The 24,003-nt window shown below is 41.1% G+C and overlaps 1 protein-coding gene across 7 annotated transcripts in view; it reads right to left on the bottom strand.

Annotated features, from left to right (window-relative positions):
• Nucleotides 1-24,003, bottom strand: part of NOL4 (nucleolar protein 4) — a gene marked incomplete at its 5' end in the record, with an annotated part of 199,607 nt that overhangs the window by 39,964 nt on the left and 135,640 nt on the right. For 4 of the 7 annotated variants that reach the window (XM_084888710.1, XM_084888712.1, XM_084888713.1 and 1 more), the window contains 3 exons: nt 7,845-7,958; nt 21,797-21,988; nt 22,706-22,888. In XM_084888710.1, the coding sequence (XP_084744836.1) occupies nt 7,845-7,958; nt 21,797-21,988; nt 22,706-22,888 (489 nt within the window). The remainder of the gene's footprint in view (nt 1-7,844; nt 7,959-21,796; nt 21,989-22,705; nt 22,889-24,003) is intronic. The other 3 variants (XM_084888711.1, XM_084888716.1, XM_084888715.1) reach the window with 1 other exon arrangement.

Here is a 24,003-nt window from a genome sequence, read left to right on the forward strand (position 1 = left end):
CTTTATATATATATATATATATATATATATATATATATACCTTTTTAATTATTATTTTCTTTTAATCCTCACGTGAGGATATTTTTTCCATCGATTTTTTGGTGTGAAAGTGAAAGAGAAGAAGGAGGGGGAGAGAGAGAGAAACATCTACATGAGAGAGATACACAAATTGTTTCTGTACATGCCCTGACCTGGGCCAGGGATGGAACCTGCAACCAAGTATGTGCCATTGGCCAGAAATCGAACCCAGGACCACTGGGAAAACTGGCCAGAGCATATATACCTTTTTATACATAGCTTTTAAGAATTCTCTTTTGTGTATAAGACACAGACATAGCAGGCACATGCATATATTTGTAAGTAAAGAGTAAATAAGGATAAATCATTTATTTGCTGAGTACAGATAGAGCATACATAGCTAAAAACAACAACAACAAAACAAAGCTACACCCAGGTTACAGCATCCCAACCTTTCTCTTCTCAGTAACACTTTAAAATAGCTGATCCCCAAGGAATAAGAGCCTAGATACACACAAAGCATCTCCTTATGGTCTGAGGTTTTTGAACCCGGACTTCTCATGAAATGAGTCCTTAAACATCAGATAAGTGCGGTAGGAGAATGGCCACTGCTAGGATCAGCAGACAAATTGAATATTAATGTTCCGTGTGTGGCATTGAGGGCGGAACGTCCCCCACCGTGGGGGTCGTCCTAGAACAAGCTGTGCAGTCAGCCTGCTGCTATGACAACTCCCGGGGCAAGTGTCAGGCCAGCTCCTGCCTCTGGCCTCCCTGTCACTGCTCTGCCAGGGCCCTAACAGCGACAGCCTTTTCACACAGAACGGTGAAAAGCAGCCGTGGCCAAAGAACAAAGTGTGAGACATTCTCCCTCCCCACCCCAGACTTCCTGCTTGGTCCCATCACACTGTGCTGTGAGTTTCTCTGTCTGATGCTAAAACTGTCCACCAGGCTGTCCATCAGCACTTCCCGGTGCAATGCTAATTCCGGCGATTCCTGCTCCGTTCTCAGGAAGCATCATTATTGTGTTAGCAGGCACCTCAGTGAAAGGCTCTTCCCTTCCTGAAAACCAACCTTTTAGCCATGCTATGTCCAGCCACGTATGGATTACTTATTGAGCGGTTACCCTATCCCCAGTATATCACTAGGTATCTTTCGGGGCTCAAAGTAATGAAAAGCCAAAGATGAGTCAGTTCTACAGTGTGATGCGAATGGTAGAGTCCATATTCCGAAACACCTGGAGGCCACTACAGTGCTGCGTGGGATTTACAGTGGAGTCCTCACCGCAGTCTACAGAGAGAGCTGGGAAAGGGGCTCAGCTTGTGGGCTGACAGCTGCTCCAGGAGCAGGTACCCCGTAAGGTGGGCGGGCAAGCAGACACAAGCAGAGCGGAGCCACACCAAGCCTGGGCAGCAGACTGGTGGGCAGAGCCAGGATGCGCTCAGAGGACTAAGAATCCTGGCTCTACACCCACATCCCTCCAAATCCCCAAACTGGCTTTTATACGGCAGAGAGCAGGAGCAGCTGCGGGGAATTGCATTCCTCTAGTGTAATTTTTTGTCGTAAGTAGTAATAGTAATGACATACACCTCGCTGAGTTTTGGGACAAAGAGTTTTGTGAGAAAATTTACGGGAAGTCAACATTAAGGTACAAGATAACACACCTGCATTAGTATAATGATATATGCATGCTTCCCATACATACCCTTATTTCCCAAACATAGTTGAGCTGACACTCTGAGTAATGAAGAAGTTGAAATTTAAAACTGAATCGGGGTATCTGAAATGGGGTTTCAACAAACTTTGTTCTTAGAATATAAAATGATCAAATAACTAATAGCTCAATAAATTAATTTAATGTAAAAATATAGAAAGGATTCTGTATTTTTTAAAACTACCCCAAGTGCAGAATCCTGTATAAAGGATTAAAGAAGACCCACAGATACCAGGGAAGTTTCTTAGAAAGTCTGACAGCTTCACTGGACTTCTCTAATTTGCTTCATCAGCAATAATAACGAACAGAAAAATGCAATGGAATCATGTGACCTCCTGAGTTCTGCATCCCGAAGAGTATTCAAATCCTGGCATGTTCGAATGTCTGATGGCATTATGATTTGCAATTTATAAAGCATTCTGAGTTTCATTACTCAGAACATTACCCTGAAGTCAAAAGGGAGTTAAAGTTTTTGTACTGGATTGGTCTTTTTTTTTTCTTTCTTTTTAAGAGAAATTCTGCTTCTAGTGAAATATGGAAAAAATCACAGAAGGAAGGAAGAAGGAAAATCTAAACTGGAAAAACAACAACTTGTCCAGGCCTGTTTCTTACATAAAATAAATGTATTCAATTAAGTGGTGGGTAAGGTCCTCTGTAGCTCTAATTTTGAAAATTAAATCTAGTATGTCCCAGTCGTAAAGATGTTAATTTAATCATGTGCAAAGGAGGCTCTTTTGAAAAGCTGTGCATGAGTAACCCCCGACTGGAGCGACTTTGCGAGGATGCCCACGTGCATGACTCAGACACCCCCACACTGATTCCCAGGCCTGAGTCACAGGCTCCCCTCCTCACCCGCCTCAGGTCCCTGCCCTGCCTCCCTGAAAGCAGTTATTTAGTGAAGGTAAAAAAGTAACCGATGGGAAAGACACTGCTAAAGAGCTTTAACTGCTGCATTTGATGGAAATCTTAATGCCTCTGGGATTTTGATAAACTTCTCCCTTGCATCCACCTATCTTATTAAGTTTATAGTCACAGCTCTGACCCCTTTTGAACTTCGTTCGGCTCGCTGTCCTCTTTACAGCGCCAAGCATAAACCTCACGTAGCTTTTCTAGAGGATTTGGGAACAGGAGGCCACATGCAATCCTAAGGACGAGAAAGGGGACTGCGCCCGCCATGTGCTGGGGCGCCGAGTGTCCGTGAGCATCAAGGCCAGAACGCACTGTCCGTTTTCCTAAATAAAACCAACACCCAAACCAACAAACAAAAAGAGCACGGGTGTTCCTGCATAAGTGTTTAGTGAGCAGCTGGCTCTGAATGTCGTCAATCTTACTGGCCTCCCCGTGTAATTGCATAAGTTACAGTGCTGTCTTGATCTTGCTTACATTCTCAGCAAAACATAAAAAGGGGACAAATGCAGGTGGCCTGGTGTTTGATCTACGTGAGCCATCAGGTTTCTCTTGAGAGAGTGCAGGTAAGGACTCTTAGAAAACTGTTCTGCGACAACTCCTAAAGCAGCCAGAGCCATTTTTCCTTACACCTGAGAGCAGGGTGCAAATAAAAACAAACACAGGCTGTCCTCTAGTCATCTAGAAACCACTGGGCTTAGGGGAGGGTTGGGTGTAAGAGATCAACCGAAGGACTTGTATGCATGCATATAAGCACAACCAACAGACTCAAGACAGTGGGGGCAGGAGGATGAAGGCAAGTGCTGGGGGATTGGGGAGGTCATGGGGGTGGAGAGAGACATACGTACTAACATTTGTAATACCTTAAACCAGTGGTCAGCAAACAGCGGCTCGCAAGCCACATGCAGCTCTTTGGCCCCTTGAGTGTGGCTCTTCCACAAAATACCACAACCTGGGAAAGTCTATTTTGAAGAAGTTGTGTTAGAACACTCAAGGGGCCAAAGAGCTGCATGTGGTTCGTGAGCCACAGTGTGCCCACCACTGCCTTAAACAATACAATAAAAAAATTAAACACATACACACACACACACACACACACACACACACACACACAAACACCATTGGGCTGAAGCAAAAGGCAAATTTAAAAAATATATTGTTGACAAAGCAAACATGATGGGGCGTCTTTGTGAAGATAAGAAACATAGAAGATGGAACCACTTCAGCAAAATTGATTGGAAAAGGTCAACATTGCCGGCAAGCAAATCAGAGCGCCAGGCGCCTTCAACATCAGGAAAAAGAGGCAAATGACCAAGAGCGTGAGCTGACCTTCCTGGGATTTGCTCCCGCACGGGCTCTGCACTCCACCCATCCTGGCCCCTGTTCTGAGACACCCAGGCCTAGGGCTGCCGCTCAGATGTCAGACTGCACAGTCCTGAGTGCAGATGAACACATAAATCCATCGTTAAAACTGACGGTCGGAAAACTTTAGTTTTAAAGATGCACTGATATTTTAGAAAGAGTTCCACTAAATAGGAAAGTAAAATCGATACCGTTGTAATTAACCTCATTGTGAACAACAGGAAAGACGCAAAGGGAAGGCCAGGTGATATGGGCAATGTCAGTAAGAAGCTAAAGCCTCACCCTCCCCAAGGAGCTACCAGTCTATTCCCCAGGGATCTCTGTGGGAAGGGACTGGACAGGAAGGAGAATAGACACATGCCCAGTAAAGCTGGGGTGAAATCTGGAAGGTACCTGGCTGTCAGTTACACCTGGCCAGAATGGGCATGGCCATGGCAAAGGCACGGAATGGGGGTCTTTAACCCTTTACCAGGAATTTGCGCTCTTAGGCTCTTGTGCTTTCGGTTCCTCTTATGCTCCTGGGGCTCTTGTTGCTCGGAGCATGCTCTCCTGAATTTACCCCAATATAGGGGACCGATGGACCGCAGCCAGCCTGATGCTGAACTGGACCTGGTGCCAGCACGAAATGCAAGCTTTACTTCTAGCTCTACCAAGACCTACAGTGGGAAGGCGACTCCGGGGGACCCAGGGATACACTTCCATACAAATGAGATCACACAGCCTCTTTGCGGGTCTCAGAAAGGTCCTTTTCTTGAGCCGTCCTAAGGAATCCACCCCGAGAACCCAGTGTGGAGAGGCCACCCCAGTTACTCTGATAACAAAAGCATTTTAAAAGGCGGCTGTCAGTGGAGACAGACACCAGGGGGATGAGGGCATGAGTGGGAGGGGAGAGGGCGGCCATGGGGGGATAAGGACATATACGTCCTACCTTAATCAATGAAGGAAAGAAAAGGCTGCAGACCTCAGCTGCCTGGAACCCCAGCTCTAGGGAAGCCCTGCTCTCCTAAGGGCCTGTGGCCAACCATGCCAATCAGTCTCTTCAGGAAGCACAGCTCAACATGCCAAGCTATTGCATTCGCTAACTTTATAACAACTTTGTGACTATGACTAAATTTCCCCAATACATAACACATTATTTTTTCCAGAGTAACTAATGGGTTGTAATGTGGTTAAAGAGAAAAGACAGGGCAAGGGATGGACAGATTATGAGAAAACACAATTACAGAAAAGGAATGCATTGGCATAAACCAACTATGTCAGATTCTTCCTTTATCTGCAAAGCCTAAAAATGAGTGTTTGTAAAACAAGTGATATTAATGAAAATGCTGTCTTCACAGAGAACCTCGGAAACCATATGTTCCCCTGACTTTGGCACTGAGAAGTGTATCAACATAACATGCTGAATTTCTCTGTTTGAATTCAAACCACCTACTCACGTCCTGACATTTATCAACTTGAAATTAATGACACCCTAAGCTAAAGATGTACCCAAAGTTTAAAAAAAATAATTCTAGAAAAATGTGGAAGAATTCTCAATGAAGCCAGAATACAAATGAGCAATAGGAAGGCAAAAATAAAAATAAAAATAAAAATAAAAAAATCAGAAATCGAGGCTTGTTCCTACCTTCTCCCCCAAACCCATACATGTCACCCAGAAGACATCAAGTTTCCACATTCAGAGTCCCTGTCCATACAAGAGGGGAGCCTTTGGCCAGCCTGGTGTGTTCTGGTTGGTTGGGTGTTGTCCACGCACTCAGAGGCTGGTTTGATTCCCTGCCTCTGTCCAGATTAGTGGTTCCAAAGCTTTCTAATGCCACAACGCTTTAATACAGTTCCTCATGTTTTGGTGACCCCAAAGCATAAAATGATTTTCCTTGCTACTTCAAAACTGTAATTTTGCTCCTGTTAATGAATCGTAATGTAAATATCTGTGTTTTCTGTTGGTCTTAGATGACCCTGTTGACTAATGAGTTTGCTGACCACTGTATAGGTAATACTTAACATGAACCAGTCATACATAACTACTCTATTTGTTACTGACACAAAGCAGGAATATTCTGGAGTGTAGACTAAATGGCTATATGGCAACATGATAACCAGGAGAGCCTACAGAATCCCAGAATCCTGCCATTGAAATTTCTAGAATCATAAGCTCTCAAGGAGACTGAGTCTGGTTTAAAACCTCCTATGAAAGAAACAATACAAATAACACTTTTTTTTTTTTAGTTTTACTTATATTGATGCAATAGGAAGGCTAGATCATCAGTTAAAATCATCTTTTCTAGACTGATTTATTGATACTTACTGTGTGCCCTGCAAAATGCTAAGTATTGTACATAACATATATCTGTCACTTAGAGTTCTCCTAACAACCCCACAGGACTAATACTGCTATTCTTGTTTTCTTGCATATGAAGAAATAGAGGTAGAGAGAACTGAAATAGTTTTCTGAAAGTTACACAATTAGTAAGAGTTGAGCTGAGAATCAAAGCCAGATGTATTTAAACGCCAGAATGTGTAATCTCAATCATAACACGAGGAGGTAGGGTGGAGCAAAAGTAGGCCTACCTTGTTTGTATGAAAATAATATAATGATTAACAAATAATAATATAAGAATAAACTATTTTGCATACTCACAACTTGAGTATACTTTTGGCCCACCATTTATATAGTACTGTAACTAATTTTAATATAAAGTTTAGAGTTATAATAATGACAGAAGTCTCAATTGAGAACATGAATATGTGAATAAACACTTAGCAAAGAATTATTAGCAAATTCAAAGTTAGTTTTTTCATATGTAAATTTTATCTGAGGCCAGTACTATTTCTTATTTAAGCAAAGGCTTCATCTTTTGCATCATTTAAAATTATTAGCACATGCCATATCAATAACAAGCATATCAAATTTAAAATAATGCCATTCTGAAACACTTTTCAATAATTAAGCCTGGAATAGAAACATATTTACTTTTATTTTTCCATTTTCATTGGCTCACAGGAAAAACAAAATTGGATTAACAATTTAATCTTCCCAGCCCAATCTCAATTAGAAATATGAACCATGCTGTCATTTGTTGTAAAAATAATTTAAAAGTAAGAGTATGGCACCCTTCTATGTGCAATACTTAAATTATGCATAATATTTAAATTACATGCTATAATTTAATTTTGTATTAAGGATAATTAAGGAAGAGGGCTAGAGAGAAAAATAAAACAAAGGAAGACATAGCAGACACAAGAAGGGGAGACAGACAGAGGTAGATGAAGCAAGAGAGAAACTGAGTGAAACCCCAGTCCTCACGCCCACCCCACCTGGACATCACCCTTAGGAGAGTGACGCAGGAATGGACACGGAATGGCACAAGGTGAATGACTCACTGATGAGGAAGTGGCCCGGGATGTGGACTTCCATTACTTCATGTTCCCACGTTAGGGACTTCCATCTATCGGGCCCTTGGTGTGTGATCTCACCACCCCCAGAGCAATATGCTGCCCCTTAGCAGTTAGGCCACAGGGGTCATAAGTTGATGTCCACCAGAAATGAACACAGTCAGGTCCTTAGCATAACCAGCGGGAAAACTGATGAAAGTGTGGTGGTTAATTGATCACTTAGGACCTATCACTTAACTGACCAACCATTTACAACCGTCCGGTCTCCACCACAGGACATCTGGCTTGTTAGGTCTCTGTGGCACCCATGAACCTTCATTGTCAAGTTTAAACTCTTATCAGAAAGACACAAAAACCCTATCCCTGTGAACTTCAAAATCCACCCGTTAAGCGTGGCCAGGAGGCTCAGTGAGCCGCACGCTGGCTGTGGCCCCGGCCCCTAGCTGTGCAGTACCTGCTGCTTCTCCAGGCGCATCCTCTTGGCGGCATTCCTGCTCTCACTCTCACAGGCCGAGGCCAGGATGCTCTCTGCAACTGCTGAGGTAAGGTGGGAAGGGATAGGTCGCGACTACAAAGAGAGAGAGAGAGAGAGAAAACGTGAACAAGTGATGAACAGTACCATCCAGAGGCCCGTGCTAGTCTCAGAGGAGCTCACGGGGCGTGCAGGAGCACCCATTCATTCCAACATATTTAAATAAAAAGAGGAAATGGAAATCGCAGAAATGGAAAATGAACGCTAGCTAGAGGTAAGGCTCGAGGTGCCACACAGATCCATCATTCATCCCCAGGAGGCCAGGGTGGCGAGTATTCAGTGTGGGCCGTTAAGCTGGGGTGTGAGAGGCAGTGGAAGGAGTGCTGACTGGGCTTAACCAACAAGACAAGTCCTTCTGGTCTTTCCCGGCCTAGGACACAGCCAGACAACAAGTGACAGGGCTGAAACAGTTGGAAAAACCCGACAGACACTCAGACCGGGTCAAACAACATTAACATGAAATATTTATGAAGACTTACAGTCTAACATGTGGCCATTGATATGATTAAACCCTTCAAAAAGGAGTTCAGTTCAAATACAAACTAAAAAGCAGTACTAAAACAATTCGGATACAACAAAAATGTGATGTTTTGGATGTGAGATGTATTCGTGCCCACATGTTTTATTTCTAAAATGTGAGTTAATAATACCCATTTAATAGGCACATCCATCTTTTATGTAGTCCACATAGAAATTAACACCCTCAACCAAACTCCCAATTAATTACCAGTTAACTCTTATCATTTGTGATAATCAAGAAAGATTTTCATCTCTTTTCCGATAATTACATACAAAATCATCTAACAGAAAGATGAGATCCTTAATGACACTGAACAGTTTTTTTTATGAAGATAAGCAAATGAAAGACAAGAAATAACATGAAAATTAAACCAGAGGAGATAAATATGAAATTACAAAATAAAAGATCCTTTGGGAAGTGAGCATGTACAGTGAAGTACATTAGGGTTTTCAAAACCTCAAACTAAAATATGGATGGATGCCATTTATTAGAAGCCTCTGAACCCACAGAGACCTGGCCTTTATTCTTTTCTGGCAAATGAATGAACCTGAGCATAGCTTTATGCTACCTGATTCATTTTGCTGCCTCTGGCCTGTAAGGAGTGCTTGAGTGAATGGAACCATGGGTTTTATGTCTCAGACAATAGCCCAGGTCAGCTAACTGCAGACCGCAGTGCTTTAACAGGCGCTCCTCAGAGGACACTGTGTGCTGCAGGGCTGTGGCCATGGATTCCTCCAGACATAGGGCTGCAGATGCCCTCACATTAGTAAGGGGAGCCAGATCACACAAAGCTTCCACGTAGGAACGTGAGATAAAAAGTATTTCGCCAAAAACAAAAAACAAAACAAAAAAAACAAGCAAACAAAGAATTCAAAAAATAATTTATGAAGGCAATATTTCCCCTGGTTGCATATAGTTCAGTAAATATTCTATTTATTAATATATATATATTTTAAATGTACATATTAGATTTTAAAATAACGATTCAAAATGTATACAGAATTATAATCTACACCAAAGGTCGGCAAACTCATTAGTCAACAGAGCCCAATATCAACAGTACAATGACTGAAATTTTTTTTGAGAGCCAAATTTTTTAAACTTAAACATCTGTAATGCCACTTCTTCAAAACAGACTCACCCAGGCAATGGTATTTTGTGGAAGAGCCACACTCAAGGGGCCAAAGAACCACATGTGGCTCTCGAGCCGCAGTTTGCCGACCGACCACAGCTCTACACGATTTATACCTAGATTGATAAGACTGGCTACTGATTTCTTTCCCAGGATGTAATATAATGCCAATAAACACCCCTCCCTAATTACCTCTTAATTAACTGTCATTTTCAACTGAGATGTGCTTATCTTTCCCCATCCCGGTCCTCATCCTAATAATTATCTATGCCCAGAGCAGTGGCGGCTGTTACATTGAACAGATGGCCACACTGTCACATGGAGCTTTTGGAGTTAAAAAAGAAAATCACATTTTAATGGGGGACTTCAGATGTGACTGCTGTTGGCACCATGTAAATGAGTCTTTCCTTATGTGTGTGCGTGTGATTCTTACCACCACACCAACTGGCTATTCTAGTTTTTGTTCTAAACGATATTAGAGTCTTCTGAGCTTCTGCTAAACCTGTAAGATGCTTTAGGATTTTTAAAATTATAAAAATGAAGTACAAAGAAATAAAAAATGTAAAATTCTGTTCGTGGGTTAATTCAGCAATGCCTCTAGCCTCTAATGTTGAAGTGTAACTTAATCACGTTATTAGACAAGGCCAGACTGAGAGCAACGGTGATATCCACCCAAGGTTATAAGAAGAATGAGCTCCTTCAAAGATAATTACAGCAAATTATTCACCAGTCAGAGTTTAGGTAGGGTCAGAATTAAAACTGTTTCTTCTAATCCTGATATCTTGTAAAAACATGTAATTTAAGAATCAGTAGCTTGGATGATATGCATAACCTATTTCCCCGAAAAGATATCTCTACACCTAAATGCGTGGTGCTTATAGGCTGCACAGAATGCTCCATCCCCTAAGGGATTCCTTTGGTCAACTAGGTAATGGCATTTGTAGACATCAGTGGAATGACCTAACAGTTCAGCAACAGTTCAACTACCTGCAATCTGTCTGATCAATTTGCTATTTATTCTCTCTGAGCTTCACTCATCCTGCCAAATATCATTATCTCTATTTTCATAAGTGGCAAAATAGGTTCATTCGGTAAGTTCTGAATAGAAAAAAACAAAACACAAACATCTTTATGCCATGGAGCAGCTGTTAGAATTACTTCCATGAAGTAATGTACACCAAAATCACTGATATCCTCACTTACTTATTCAAGAGCACTTTCTACATGTCAGGAACTAAATCAAGTCCAAAGACAGGGAGGCTAACACTGCTGTCTCTTCTATCATAGAATTTACTGTACAAGCTAGTACAATGCCTAGCACATAGGGTATAATACATATCCAACCAAAAATGTTTAGTATAGACTCTCAACTGGCAATTCTGAAATCCTAATATTGTACACACAAAGATTTTCAAAAACTTGGGACAAACTCAATTGGCATAAAAATGACATGAGAATACTTACAACCCTTCTTTTTCCTACGTTCCGAGCATAGTCATACGTTTTGTGGCAGAAATAATACATTTGTATATGGGATGTTTTCCCAGATTCCTGCTGTTATGCAAGAACCAAAATATATACTCTCTCACATTTCCAAAATCTAAAAAGTTCTGAATTCGGAACCTGAGATGATCCAACACTTCAGATAAAAATGGTGAACGTGGGCTAAAATAGCAGGTCGACTGTGCCGACCTCATCCTGTATGGTTTTGGTGGAAATGGTTAAGCAAAGTGGCTCCTTGGCCTGACCTTGGCCACATGGTTCAGGATTAGACAATCATGGAGCTCATCACTTTATTCCCAGTGACTGATCCAAGAGATGGACTTACGATCCAAAAAGGGCCAACCCAAGTCCTTTCATGGGAACCAAGACCTGAAGCTGGGATTCTGCTCTTAGGCTGTGAGCTTTAAGAACAGAGGGTAAGAGCTGCTAGCAGGGGTCCTCAAACTTTTTAAAGTGGGAGCTAGATCACGGTCCCTCAGAGAGCTGGAGGGCCGGACTATATGAACTACTAATTCCTACTGTAACACCTCGGGCTGTGCTCACTGCCCAAAAAACCTGGCGGGCCGGATCAGACTCCTCTGCGGGCCGCATGTGGCCCGCGGGCCGTAGTTTGAAGACCCCTGTAACGCAACCTTTCCCAGCAGGTAGCAAGGACCACCAGAAAGGGCCAGCAGTGCCAGAGAAGCACAGGTAAGACATGGGAAGCATCAAACTCCTGATATTTGAGCCCTGGGACTCAGCTGTATGTGAACCATTGGATTGGCTCCCGTTTCTTGAGAAAATTCTCTCGACTAATGCAAAGGAACTTGAAAATGTGTTTGTAACAAACATGCTAATTAATCTTCAGTGAGGGTTTGATTATACATATTTTTTCTATGAAGTGATGCTCTATGCTTTGGCCTTAATTTTAAACCATTATTGGCTGTTAATGATCTTTCACAAATGCATGGGGAATAATAGTTGGTACCTACATATATGTCTATACTTATATAGTCCTAGAGTTGGTACTTAGAAGTCCATTTAAGTTGATGTCATATGAAAATACTTCTGATCAAAATTAAATAAATGAAATTATCAACCAAAATGATATTTTCACTTTTAACTAAATGACCCACTATCTAAATCTCCACTAGGAAGCATCTTTTAATTCTGAAAAAAGTGACTATCTACACTCATGATTATTGTGGATCACAGCACCTTCTCCCTAATAGTTTACATGGGAAACCTAAAACTACACAAAATTCTATTTATACATTTAATGTCACTACCTAGTCACAATAATTGATAAGTAGATAAAAATATGTTTAAAATAGTGCTTCAAGAATTAAAGAAACTAAAAACTAAATGTGATAAAAAAATTAAATGTTATATAATTGTCTTATTTAATGGAAAAATCTCCCTAAAGACTTAAAATATATTAGGCTAGATCAGTGGTCACCAAACTGCGGCTCACGAGCCACATATGGCTCTTTGGCCCCTTGAGTGTGGCTCTTCCACAAAATACCACGGCCTGGGCGAGTCTATTCAGAAGAAGTGGCATTAGGAGAAGTTTAAGCTTAAACAATTTGGCTCTCAAAAGAAATTTCAATCGTTGTACTGTTGATATTGGGCTCTGTTGACTAATGAGTTTGCCGACCACGGGGCTAGATGTTCAGTTAGCCGTAGCTTTTAAATTCAAATGCCAATTGAAAAATACTGTGAGACACATAGTATACAATAAAAATTAGCTTATCTCCCAATGAATTTCTACCACCAAGTAACACATTAGTAAATACTCATTCACTCACTCATCTTTCATTCAATAATTTTAATTTGATTAAATTGGACATGTATTGAGCAGCGTTCATGAGCAACTAATTGCACTGCACACGACATTGTGGGTGATACAGATACACACAAACTAAGAAGCATGGTCCTCAGGAAATAGAACTCTGTGTCAGGGAGCCAAGGCCTCTATGGAAGGCACAGCAATAGAAGACAGGATAAAATAAAGCTACAGAAGAGGTACCACAAGTAAAATCTGCACACAGAAGAGAGAGAGAGATAAGGCTGCTCTCAGCCAGAAGGGAGGGGTAAGTAGAGAAGGACATCTTTGACTCAGTTCTCCATGCAGTTCAACAGATGAAGGCAGCGAAGGTTTCCCCATAAAGAAAACTGTGGGATGAAAATGTCAGATTAAGTTGCATTTTATTACGTTCCTCAGACGCCATGTACTGGGCGACGCAGGAGTGTTCACATTGTATTTCAAGTATTGCTGGTTTCACATACAAGGTCAGTTTCATTTACTTCAATTTTTCCAGAAATAAATGAAAACCCGGGGTGACGAGGTCCTTAAGTAACAACTGGTGAAGCACAGATGAGAACTAAAGTCCATTTGATATAAATTCGAGGTGTTGTTCTTCTGATTTCCTCTCCATTACTGCCAGTTTTCCACTGCTGTAGGATCTCCTTCCTCTCTCTGGATGTGGCTTTAGCAGTGCACTGATGTTTAGGTTAAAAGTAATTTCTCTACAAAGTTCGATGACATTTTCTTAGTACTTTGAAGATTGGCTCTGACATCTATTTTTGAGGACAAGAAGTGTGTTCATTCTGTCCTGTTTTCGATCAGATCTTGCTTCTTCCTGTTGGCATTTTAAGAATGCCATGGGCTCTAGCTGGATTGGCTCAGTGGGTAGAATGTCAGCCTGTGGACCAAAGGGTCCCGGGTTTGATTCCTGTCAAGGGCACATGCCTGGTTTGTGGGCCCGATCCCCAGAGAGGGCGTGAGAGGGGCAACTGATCAGTGATTCCCTCTCATCATTGATGTTTCTATCTCTCTTCCTCTCCCTTCCTCTCTGAAATCAATAAAAATATAAATTAAAAAAAGAATGCCATGGGTCTGTGGTTTCTACTGTGACATCTGTAGGTTTGTGTTTGCTTTTATTTATGCTGCTCAGCATTGGTCTACTTCTCTGGTCTTAGGATTCAAATGCTCAGCTCCAAAAAGCCTGCTCCTCAGCTGTTTGAAGGAAGTCCTTATTCCAAGTTCTCCTCTGGGATGCCGGTTAGCTATGTCTCCATCACTCTATTCTTCAGCTTACATGGTTTTCATATTTCCCTTCTCTTTTTCTTTGTGTAATTCTCATAGTTTTATGTTATGGATTTTCTCCTTGGCTGAATCTTACCTTCTACTTAACCCACTTGGTAAGATTTTAATTCCAGTGCTTACAATGCCTATTTTATTTCTTCAAGTTGTAAGGAGACACCTTAATTCCTCATTAATAGAGCAGGAGGCCTCCCATGGCCCAACCTTTCTGCCCAGTATTCCATTCATTTCCTGCCTAATCCCACACCAAAACCCATGTCTCCTGAGCTTGACAGGGTATTCAGACCTCACTTCTTCTACCTTCCTCATCTACTGCCCTATCAAATTAAGGGCTTACTATTCTGCCTATGAGTTTTCATTTCTTGGCCTGGGAATTTCCTTTTCTTTTTCTCTTCTTTTAGCTTAGCAATACGTTTTAGTTATTCTTCCATTTAATACATTTAGTAAATAATGAGGACATTATACCCATAACCCCTGAGCCAGGAAACATCAGTGGACCAAAATAGCACACGTTGAGAGAGGGAGGAGCAATCCCATATGTTGTGTTAAAGGAACTAGACATATATTTAAAAAGGAACAGAAAGGGGCAAGATTATGTGCTGAACATTATATACACATTATCACATGTAAGACTCCAACAGGCCTCTCCTTTAGAAAGATGGAGACTCAGAAACATCACATCAAATTGTATGGAAATTCAATATGGAATTGAAACTTGGCCTCTCGATTTCAAAAGACTACACTCTAACATATAAACAACTTAGACTTTATTCTAAAATGGTAATGTTAGACACTGTCAAAGCCAGAATTGGGAAAGACTGTTCCAGAAGCCAAGGAGACTTTTCATACAACCAATGAGGCTCAGGTGCCAGTCCCCCTAGCTCCGATGTGTAAGCCCTCTGCTGAAGAATTTGTATGTGTGTCTGCACATTTTCTAAGATGTCATAAGAAAAGGGTTTGAATCTTCAAAATGTCCCTATTTTTAAATCATTTTCTGTGTATATGGTTCTTTCCTAACTATAAATAAATATTCATCATTCTACCTATTTTTTTTGCTCATAATGGTATATTACTTTTTTTTTAAAGGCCCAAATTTACAGGCACAAATCCTAGTTCTGTGCTTGCCTAGAAATAGACAGTAGGGAGGAAGTATGAGATGGAATTGAGTTTAAAGAACCAAGAGCCCTGGCCAGTGTGGCTCAGTTGGTTGGGCGTCATCCCATGTACCAGAAGGTTTATGGTTTGATTCCTGGTCAGGGCATACCCTGGTTATGAGTTCAATTCCCAGTATGGGGTGTGCAGGAGACAGCAAGTCGATCTTCTGCTCTCGCATGGATGTTTCTCTCTCTCTCTCTCTCTCTCTCTCTCTCTCTCTCTCTCTCTCTCTCTCTCTCTCTTTCAATCAATGAATTTTTTTTTAATAAAAAGAACTATACAAGAATATAGGTCTGAGTTAGGAAGGACTAGAACTAAAATGATAGCAGATAAAATTCAAAATTATGGGACTGATTTGAAATTCAGCAAAAGAAGAATAAACAGAACTCGGTGAGTGGTAGGATGCAAGCCATAAGTGTAATCAACAGTCAAATATCAAGTTTATGAACACTGATTAAATGACAACACTGGACTTAGTTCCAGAAATAGGCAAGTCAAGAGGAATTTACCAGTGACAGAGTAGATAAGGTGGAATAAGATGGAATATCAGTGAAGTTGATGGGTGACAGAGAATATAAAGAGTTCAGTGAAAATATATCAGTACATTTGTCAAATGTCTAGCTGACATTTGGAATGAAATACCAAAGCTTTGTAGATGACTGAAATTCTATTTTGAGAGTGGAATACAGCAGATAGTGCAGACTTCTGCAACTATGAGTAGGGTCATATGCTGTACACTAACAAGCCCAAATCTTAGAAAGTGCCCAAAATAAATAATTTTTAAAAAAAGGAGGTACAGATATAAGAGGCACAAGAAAATGGGGCTGATGGAGTTGATGATTAAACCTTTGTGTTTGGTACCAAAGTAGGCATGTGATCTTCCTAGGAACTAATTCATTACAGTGAGAACCAGAATTTCAATGTGAGGGATGATCAAGGGAGTTGGTGGTGATGAGTATGAAATAATCTTTCAGAAGCTCTAGCAAAGAAAGCTGGAATCAGGCTGTGAAAGAGAAGTTATGAGATTAATTATTTCCTTAGAATCTGGAAAACTTTTTTATTTCACAGAAGAGAAGAAATTTCCCTCTCAGTGAAAAAGGAAAACTGAAAATGGGGAAGAGCTGGAATGGTTGATGGAGGAACATTCTAAGTAATACTGGCTATGCGGGTTTATAACGTTTTTAATCAAGCACCTGTATGAAGGACTGTGTATATTTCTGATCAAAATTTTAGTTTAAAGAAGCACTCTAATTTCTTATAACATCTCTATTTGCTAAAGAAGGAATAGCAAATGTCACTGTAGCTTTTGCAATGCGTCTGATATCAGGGAAGCTATGGATTAAAAACAAATTCTGATACATCTACTTTGGGGCTGCATTAGACGAATAGAAGTAAATTATGTCATTAGTCAAATTCTCTTAAAAATGTACTATTCCTAAACATTAAGTATTTATTTTCTGATGAAAGAACTGTAAGATCAGAAGGTCAGATTTCAAAATTACTGAAAATGGTATTATAGGATGCAATTAAAAAGAAATACTAAGGACAAGAATTTAGAAGATAGTATGAACGTATGGTGTTGCCATAATTAGATTATTTACATATTTGTTTTTAAAATTCACATCTCACTTTTTCCCTAAAATAGACACATGCATACTAAAATAAATTCAGCACAAAGGATAATGGAGACCTTAGAAAGACTTTGACTCTGAACTTCTTGGAGGCAAGGCGCAAAAGTAAACACACAAGGTTACAATGAGTCCTAGTGATGAGAAAACATAGAAGCACTATTTCTACAGAACAAACAATTTTCTTCTTGATTTCCTTCTAGAAGTTTCTGAAATAAAATCATTTGCAGTGGACCCTGAGTAACTTCAAGGACAATGTCCTTGGCAGAATTTTACCAAGTAATTGCATGAGACTTATTCCTTCAAACACACACAGTCACTTGCATAATATTAAAATGCAAGCGAATAGGTCATTTTTCAAGAGGCTGAGATTTATGAATTCAAATATCTAGGATATCATTTTTTGTTTTGTTTTTTCCTAGTATATCTGATATAACTTGGTACAGTGGCAAAAATTTGAGGTACAGGAGGAATGAAGGACTGAGAGTCTTAGGAAATCATCCCATTTAAATATTTTCACTTGAGTTTTATAAACTTGCATTAAAGCTATGCAGCAGGGCAGGTCTCTCACAGTGCACACTCAGAAAACAAAAAGAGAAATCCTATTAGGTGACATGGGTGACACTCAGGTATGGGCCAACCCCACCTTTATAAAGCTGTCTCTGTGAGCTTATCTATGACAGGTGCTCTTTGAATTCAGGCTCAGGACACCCTAAAGAAATGCATTTTTTTTTTTAAACAATCAACAAATATTCTTCACAAGAAGTAGCAGAAGTAGTCTGCCAAAGCCACACAGCCGAAACCGTAACCACTTAATATTTCTGTCTAAGGATTGGGTGAATGGCTGTTTAACTTATGGCATTTTAAAAACTTAATGAAAACCAAGACAGTATTTTGGATCAAGCTTATTAGATTTTTCACAAAACATACCCTTTGACATTAAACATGGAGGATTTTATGATTTGAGATGTTTGTTAACAATGAATTGGTAAAAATGTGAAGCATGTGCAGAAAAGTGTCATAATGTAGTTATTATACTTCATGCATTATAGAAAATACTTATTGTGATGACAGAAATTTTGGCTGCTTAAAGCAATCAAGATCTGTGGGGTCTTGATAATTCCAGTAAAATAAAAATGGATTAATTTGAACTTTAATTATTATAGGCAGTCAATTGAAAGTATTTGTGTTGAAGTGTAACTTCTTGAGGGATAGTGCTGAATAATTAAACATGAATAAATTTTGTATTAATGACATTAGAAAATTAGTCAAAACAAGTGCCAAGATGCTCAAGTAGAGTATTAAAATATGCTGTGCTAATGCACTTCTATGGGAATGCTTCTTTGAATTTCTTAAAGTCAACAGGAAACATATAATTCAATATTTCACACTACTTAAGGAGTCTCCTGGTTTAGACATTCCAAGTAACCGAAGAGCTGGGTTTATTGAATGCCTCTTTCATTTTATAACACAGAATCCCCACCAAACAACCCTACACTTAACATTCCATCATAAAAAATGTCAAAAACTTCAGGTTGCCTTGTTGGCTTGTCAAGTATTAAATAATAATTTGCATGTGAAAACAATCACATACTGAAAATGATATTTTCTTCATGTCTACCTACACTAAAACACAATAGAAAAATAATTTTTGTTTAGAGTTCTTCCAGTTTAAAAAGATACCTGTTGGTATTATATCAAATTTAACCATTATGATGGCCACAGTATACATGAACAATACTTAGCTGTGATTCCTCTCTGTCCTACTCATGCCTTTTTCTTCCTGTTATAGATGACGACTATTCACAGTGACACAGAATCCTCCCCACGCTCCATGTCAATAAAGTGACACAGAAAACAAATCAACCTTCCAAGTGACAACTAGATGGCAGGTCTAATTTGTTATTGCCAGGAGTACATTGCTGAGTAATGCATAAAAAATGGGCTAAACGGCAATAGCAATTTGCATCCGTGTTGTTCATTTCGCATTTAATTACATTAGATCTTGTATTATTACTTAAGCACTTCACTTCCCACAACTTGTCACCTCAATGAATCATACTAATCAAGGAACATGTTATATTTTCCTAATTATCAAGTGAGACATCTCTTCAACTTCTCCTTATTATGTTGTATAATGTTATGTATATTATATATCCTATCTAATAAAAGAGTAATATGCAAGATGACCATCACTCCACAACACAATTATGTCCGCCCCCATGTGTTCAAAGATGGCTGTCCCCATGTGGACACAAGATGGCCACCACAAGATGACTAGTTGTGGGCAGTTAGGGGTGACCAAGACAGCAGAGGAGGGCAGTTGGGGGAGAACAGGCCAGCAAGGGAGAGCAGTTGGCGGGGACTCAGGCCTGCAGGGGAGGGCAGTTGGGGTGGTCAGGTCAGGAGGGGAGGGGAGTTAGGAGTGAATGGATCAGCAGGAAAGGATAGTTGGGGGCAATCAGGCCAGCTGGGGAGCAGTTAGGCATCAATCAGGCTGGCAGTTAGGGGGTTATCAGGCTGGCAGGCAGAAGCAATTAGGGGCAATCAGGCATAGGCAGGTGAGAGGTTGTGAGCCAGCAGTCCTGGATTGTGAGAGGGATATCCAACTGCCAGAGGGGTCAGGCCTAAATGGGTGGTCCCAGATTAGAGAGGGTACAGGCTGGGCTGAGGGACACCCTCCCACCTGTGCACCAGGCCTCTAGTCTATTAAACAAAGAGTGAATGAAATTATTACATTCAAATTTAGTAACATTTCTGTACAGCATAAGATTCCTTTATAAAACCACTTGACTTTCAAGTAGTCAACGTTTTGTCCTCTATGCATAGTGCAAGGTTTACAACAAACAGATGTCTATGGAAGTGAAAAATATAATTAATGAAAAAAACCCACAAATGTCTCAAATATGCCTTAGAGAAAATAAGAATTCTACATGACAATTATTTTTCTCTAAAATAATGATTAATAAAACATTTATACTCTGAAAAATAAATTGTATCAAATAAAATAATTTCTAAACATCAAATGATGAGGAAGAAAGGGTAATGTCAGATGCTGTTAAAATAAAAAATATTGATATATATTATCTTTCTTGTAACTGAAAAAGGAAGTTATGTTATATACTTTGTACTCTGAGTGAGACATTGTTTTAATTGGAATTTCACATCAGCTGCTTAGTGATCCTGAGCCAGATCCTATGTCAATGCCAGGATTCTGGGCTTTTACACCTGCTTAGATGTCCTTTTTGTTTGTTATCTCTTTCCTATTGGGTAAATGATAATATTTTTTTAATAATGGGGAAAAGTTTCCACCTCTCCCAAGCGTCTCTCCTCTTTTATACCACATCACCTCTGCTTGTAATAATTTAGTTTGATCAGACACAGTTATGCCATTCTTATTTTAAAATGGCTGATGCACCACACCTCTAATTTTAATGTAGTTATTCTGAGAAGCAAGCAACTATTTACATGGAGGATGCTGTGCGTGTATAATGGAAGCTTTTCTCAGATGATGAATTAAAAATATTTGGTAATGTTCTCAGAGTTAAGATTTTATTTAGTGGTGACTGTGGGTCAGAAATGGCTCCCAGAGCTTTACGTGTGTCAGCGGAGAGAATTCCCAGAGCTTTAGCCAGCAGACAGAATTCCCAGAGCTTTATAAATTAGGAATTGGTGTCATCTGGAGAGGTGTCTGACACAGGTCGTGGAGATGGCTTGCCAAAGCCACCTAGCTACAAAGTGCTGGATCTGGACTCAAAGCTAGGCTCCCTGGGTCCAAACCCATGCTCTCTCCCATTCAGGCAGACCACTTCTTCTCCATAAGGACAGTCCTTTCTTTAAAAAAAAAAATATCCATGATATGTTCACAAGCCAATGCAGAAAATTTGATAGATGGCGGATTTGTTATTGTGTCGTTTACATGTGCATCTGAAAAATGATTTCTCAAATATGATATCCTCTGAAACCTCTCCTAGCCACCCCAACTCCTGGCCCTTCACACCAAAGAAGGAGAGGCCGGATCACAAACCTTCCCAGTCTTGGCTTTCATGGAGCCGGGAGAGGAAAAAAGGATTTTAGAAAATTCCCAATACATTTCCGCTCACATATAATTTAAAAAAAAAATTAAAACACTGTAAATGCATGCATGATCTAAGGTGTACATTTAGAGAGGAAGGTGAATTATAATCAAGTTTAAAAAAAACAAACACATCAGTATCTGATTTCCACCATAAGTAATCTAACCGCCGCATAAGCTCACCCATGTATACAGCCCAGCGGAATATCAAAGCTCATGCTTTCAACCCACAAGCACACAGATACGCTGAGCACAACAAAGCCTTATTTCTCACAGGAGGGTCTCCACCCCCGATGGCCATTTCTGAGGCTTGCTATCTGCTAAGCATTGGCACGAGAATGGGGTTCCTTAGATGGACCCATCCACTTCCTCCCGTTCCACAGGACGCCCTTCTCCCAGGCCATCCAAAGCCTCAAGGCATGCTCCTCCTCATCTCCGCCTCCGTGTAACAGAAAGCAACACACATGAATGAGATGCTGGTTCTCATGGCATTGGACCCCCATGTCACCCTCATTGTCTATGGCACGGTACCACGTGGGCCTGTGAGCACTGGCCCACCGGGTGCTCCTGGTTGAATAAACGAGGGATAAATATACTTGAGGAAGATGAAGAGGAGAAGGGGGGAAACAAACGAGCAAACAGAACCCCCGTGACCTGACATCATGGAAAAAATAAATTATAAAAAAAAAGACACTAGGATGAAAAAATAAATAGTGTCATGGTTTACAGGTGGGATTTGGATGGAATCTAGGGCTGTGTTTTCATTCAAAACTCACCATCTCAAAACCACTTCTTTTCATCCGCCTGCAGGACTTGAGGTAAGTACGGATGCGCTTTCGGGCACGCTCTTGGTACTCAGGGAATTGTCGCCTGCATGAGTCAATGATAGCCTGGATCTTTTCTTTGGGCTGCTTAGAGATTGGGACCATTCGGTCCAAGTTTTCATCTACAAACAGCCTGACAAACATCTGTTGGCAAGAGGGAGACAGAGGAGAAGGGTTTGGAGGGCTGCTCTCGGCTGTTCCTCGCTTCCTGTCTTGATCACGGGTAGGAAAATACTCTTGTTTGTTTTTTTGTTTGTTTGTTTAGTCGCTGGAGAACTTTGCAATGGAAAGCCAGAAATTTTTAAGCAAACACCCTTTAAAGACTTTCTCCATGGTTGGATTAAAAAAAGAGAGAGAGAGAGAGGGAAAGAGAAAGAAAGGCAGACAGACACAGACAGACAGAAAAGTATAGACTATCGTGTAGAAAAAAACCAAACAAACAGGAGGCCACAGCAGACTGCGACAATGAAGCACCCCATCAAACTGTTAGAGAGAAATACAGTGAAACCGCCACTCGGCTACTCTGCAGGGCACTGGTCTCGGAACACACACCACGGACTCTGTCATGCAGCATGAGACACACGGGGCAAGCAGGAGGACCACTGATGACCGGCCATGTGCTCCTCACCCCTGGGGAGACACGATACTCACACAACACGTCAGGGGCCGGCCACGTCGGGCCTGACATTCAAAGCAAAACACACAGCAATCTGGTGTCTGGTTGGCAAAGAGTGTTTCGTGTACTTTTAAATCGCTCTGCAAGTCAAACAGACACGTCTCTAAAGTATCCACAGGCACCAGCAGGCAACATGAGCGCGACGTGGTGAGAGTGAGCCGTCGGGGCAGCCCTGGGGGACTCACGTTGAAAGCCTTCAGCCGCTCGGCCTCCACGCTGCCGTCCGTCTCGGCCACCTTCTCGGCGTCGTCGTGGTCCTCGTGCTCGTCCTCATCCTCGTCGCCCCGGTGCAGGGACAGGTCCTCGGCCCCCCGCTCCCCGCCCTCGGGCTTGCTGGAGTCGTAGCTGGAGTAGCTGTGTGCAGGGGACTGCGGAGAGAGCAGAGGAGGAGACGGCCGGGTTACATTCGCTGCCCACGCTTAGACGTAAGGGTCTGATGTTGGAATTTTAGCTGTTTCTCAAAGTACGTCCTGCTTAAATGAGTTGATCATTTCAGGAGCTGTGGCTATTCTAAGTTAAATGAAAATTAATTGAAATTGAATGAGAAACACATTTCTTCGGTCACACCAAGTCACATCAAGTGCTCAGTAGCCCCATGGAAAATTCCCATCGTGGTACCACGTTGTATTGCTGGACATTGAAATTGGGCTCAAATTTTTTTTGTTATTAAATGTTTATTTCTAGTCTGCAGTTGCAAGATTTTTTGAAGAAAAGAAATGGGGAAAATAGTTATAGAGATAAAGAACCACTGAAAAGACTGTCAAACTATAACGGGAAGGCAAGGAAAGTTGGAGGTGGGGGACTGTAAGAGATCAACTAAAGGACTTGTACGCATGCATATAAACATAACCAATGGATACAAGACACTGGGAGAGGAGCAGGTGAAGGCAGGTGGATTTAGATTTTTAAAAGCAATTGCTGTTTCCAGTCACTGTCCCTGTTCCAAAGAAAAGGAAAGGAATATCAACCTTCACTCAGTTTTGTAAGAGAACCATGGAATCATATGTTCTCCATGATGGAAATAATGTCGGAGCTGAGCTGGCCTCACTACATTTGTCTTTAAATGGATGAGGATACTCAGGGGTGCGCATGCCCAGCTGGCTTGCCCCACAAGGACAAGAGAAAACATTATGAAGGCTAGGCCTGTGATTTGTACGACAGCATGCTTTCAGCTCAGTTTATAAATGGTCTGTGTCTCAGGATGGCATCCGGTTTTGGATTAGAAAACAAGGAACCAGGATTCCTCCTAATGTTGTGTCACACTTAGTGTCTCCTAATGCACAAGAGATGACGACGGCCAACCAAGTCAAGGTTCCCAAATGGATCGTGGTACCCAAGGCCAACCCTGCGTCCTGCTGTGGGGCCTCCTGCTTCTTGGTCAGCCCAGCAGCTTGTCCTTTGAGAAACGGCTTTTGCTTTTCACCACGTGAAAGCGGCAATCCCATGGGCAACAACCTTCTCTACCTTATGCCTGTGCCTCACC

Source organism: Pipistrellus hanaki (genome assembly GCF_964339955.1).
Source record: "Pipistrellus hanaki genome assembly, chromosome: 6".
In the NCBI taxonomy this organism is placed as follows: Eukaryota; Metazoa; Chordata; class Mammalia; order Chiroptera; family Vespertilionidae; genus Pipistrellus; species Pipistrellus hanaki.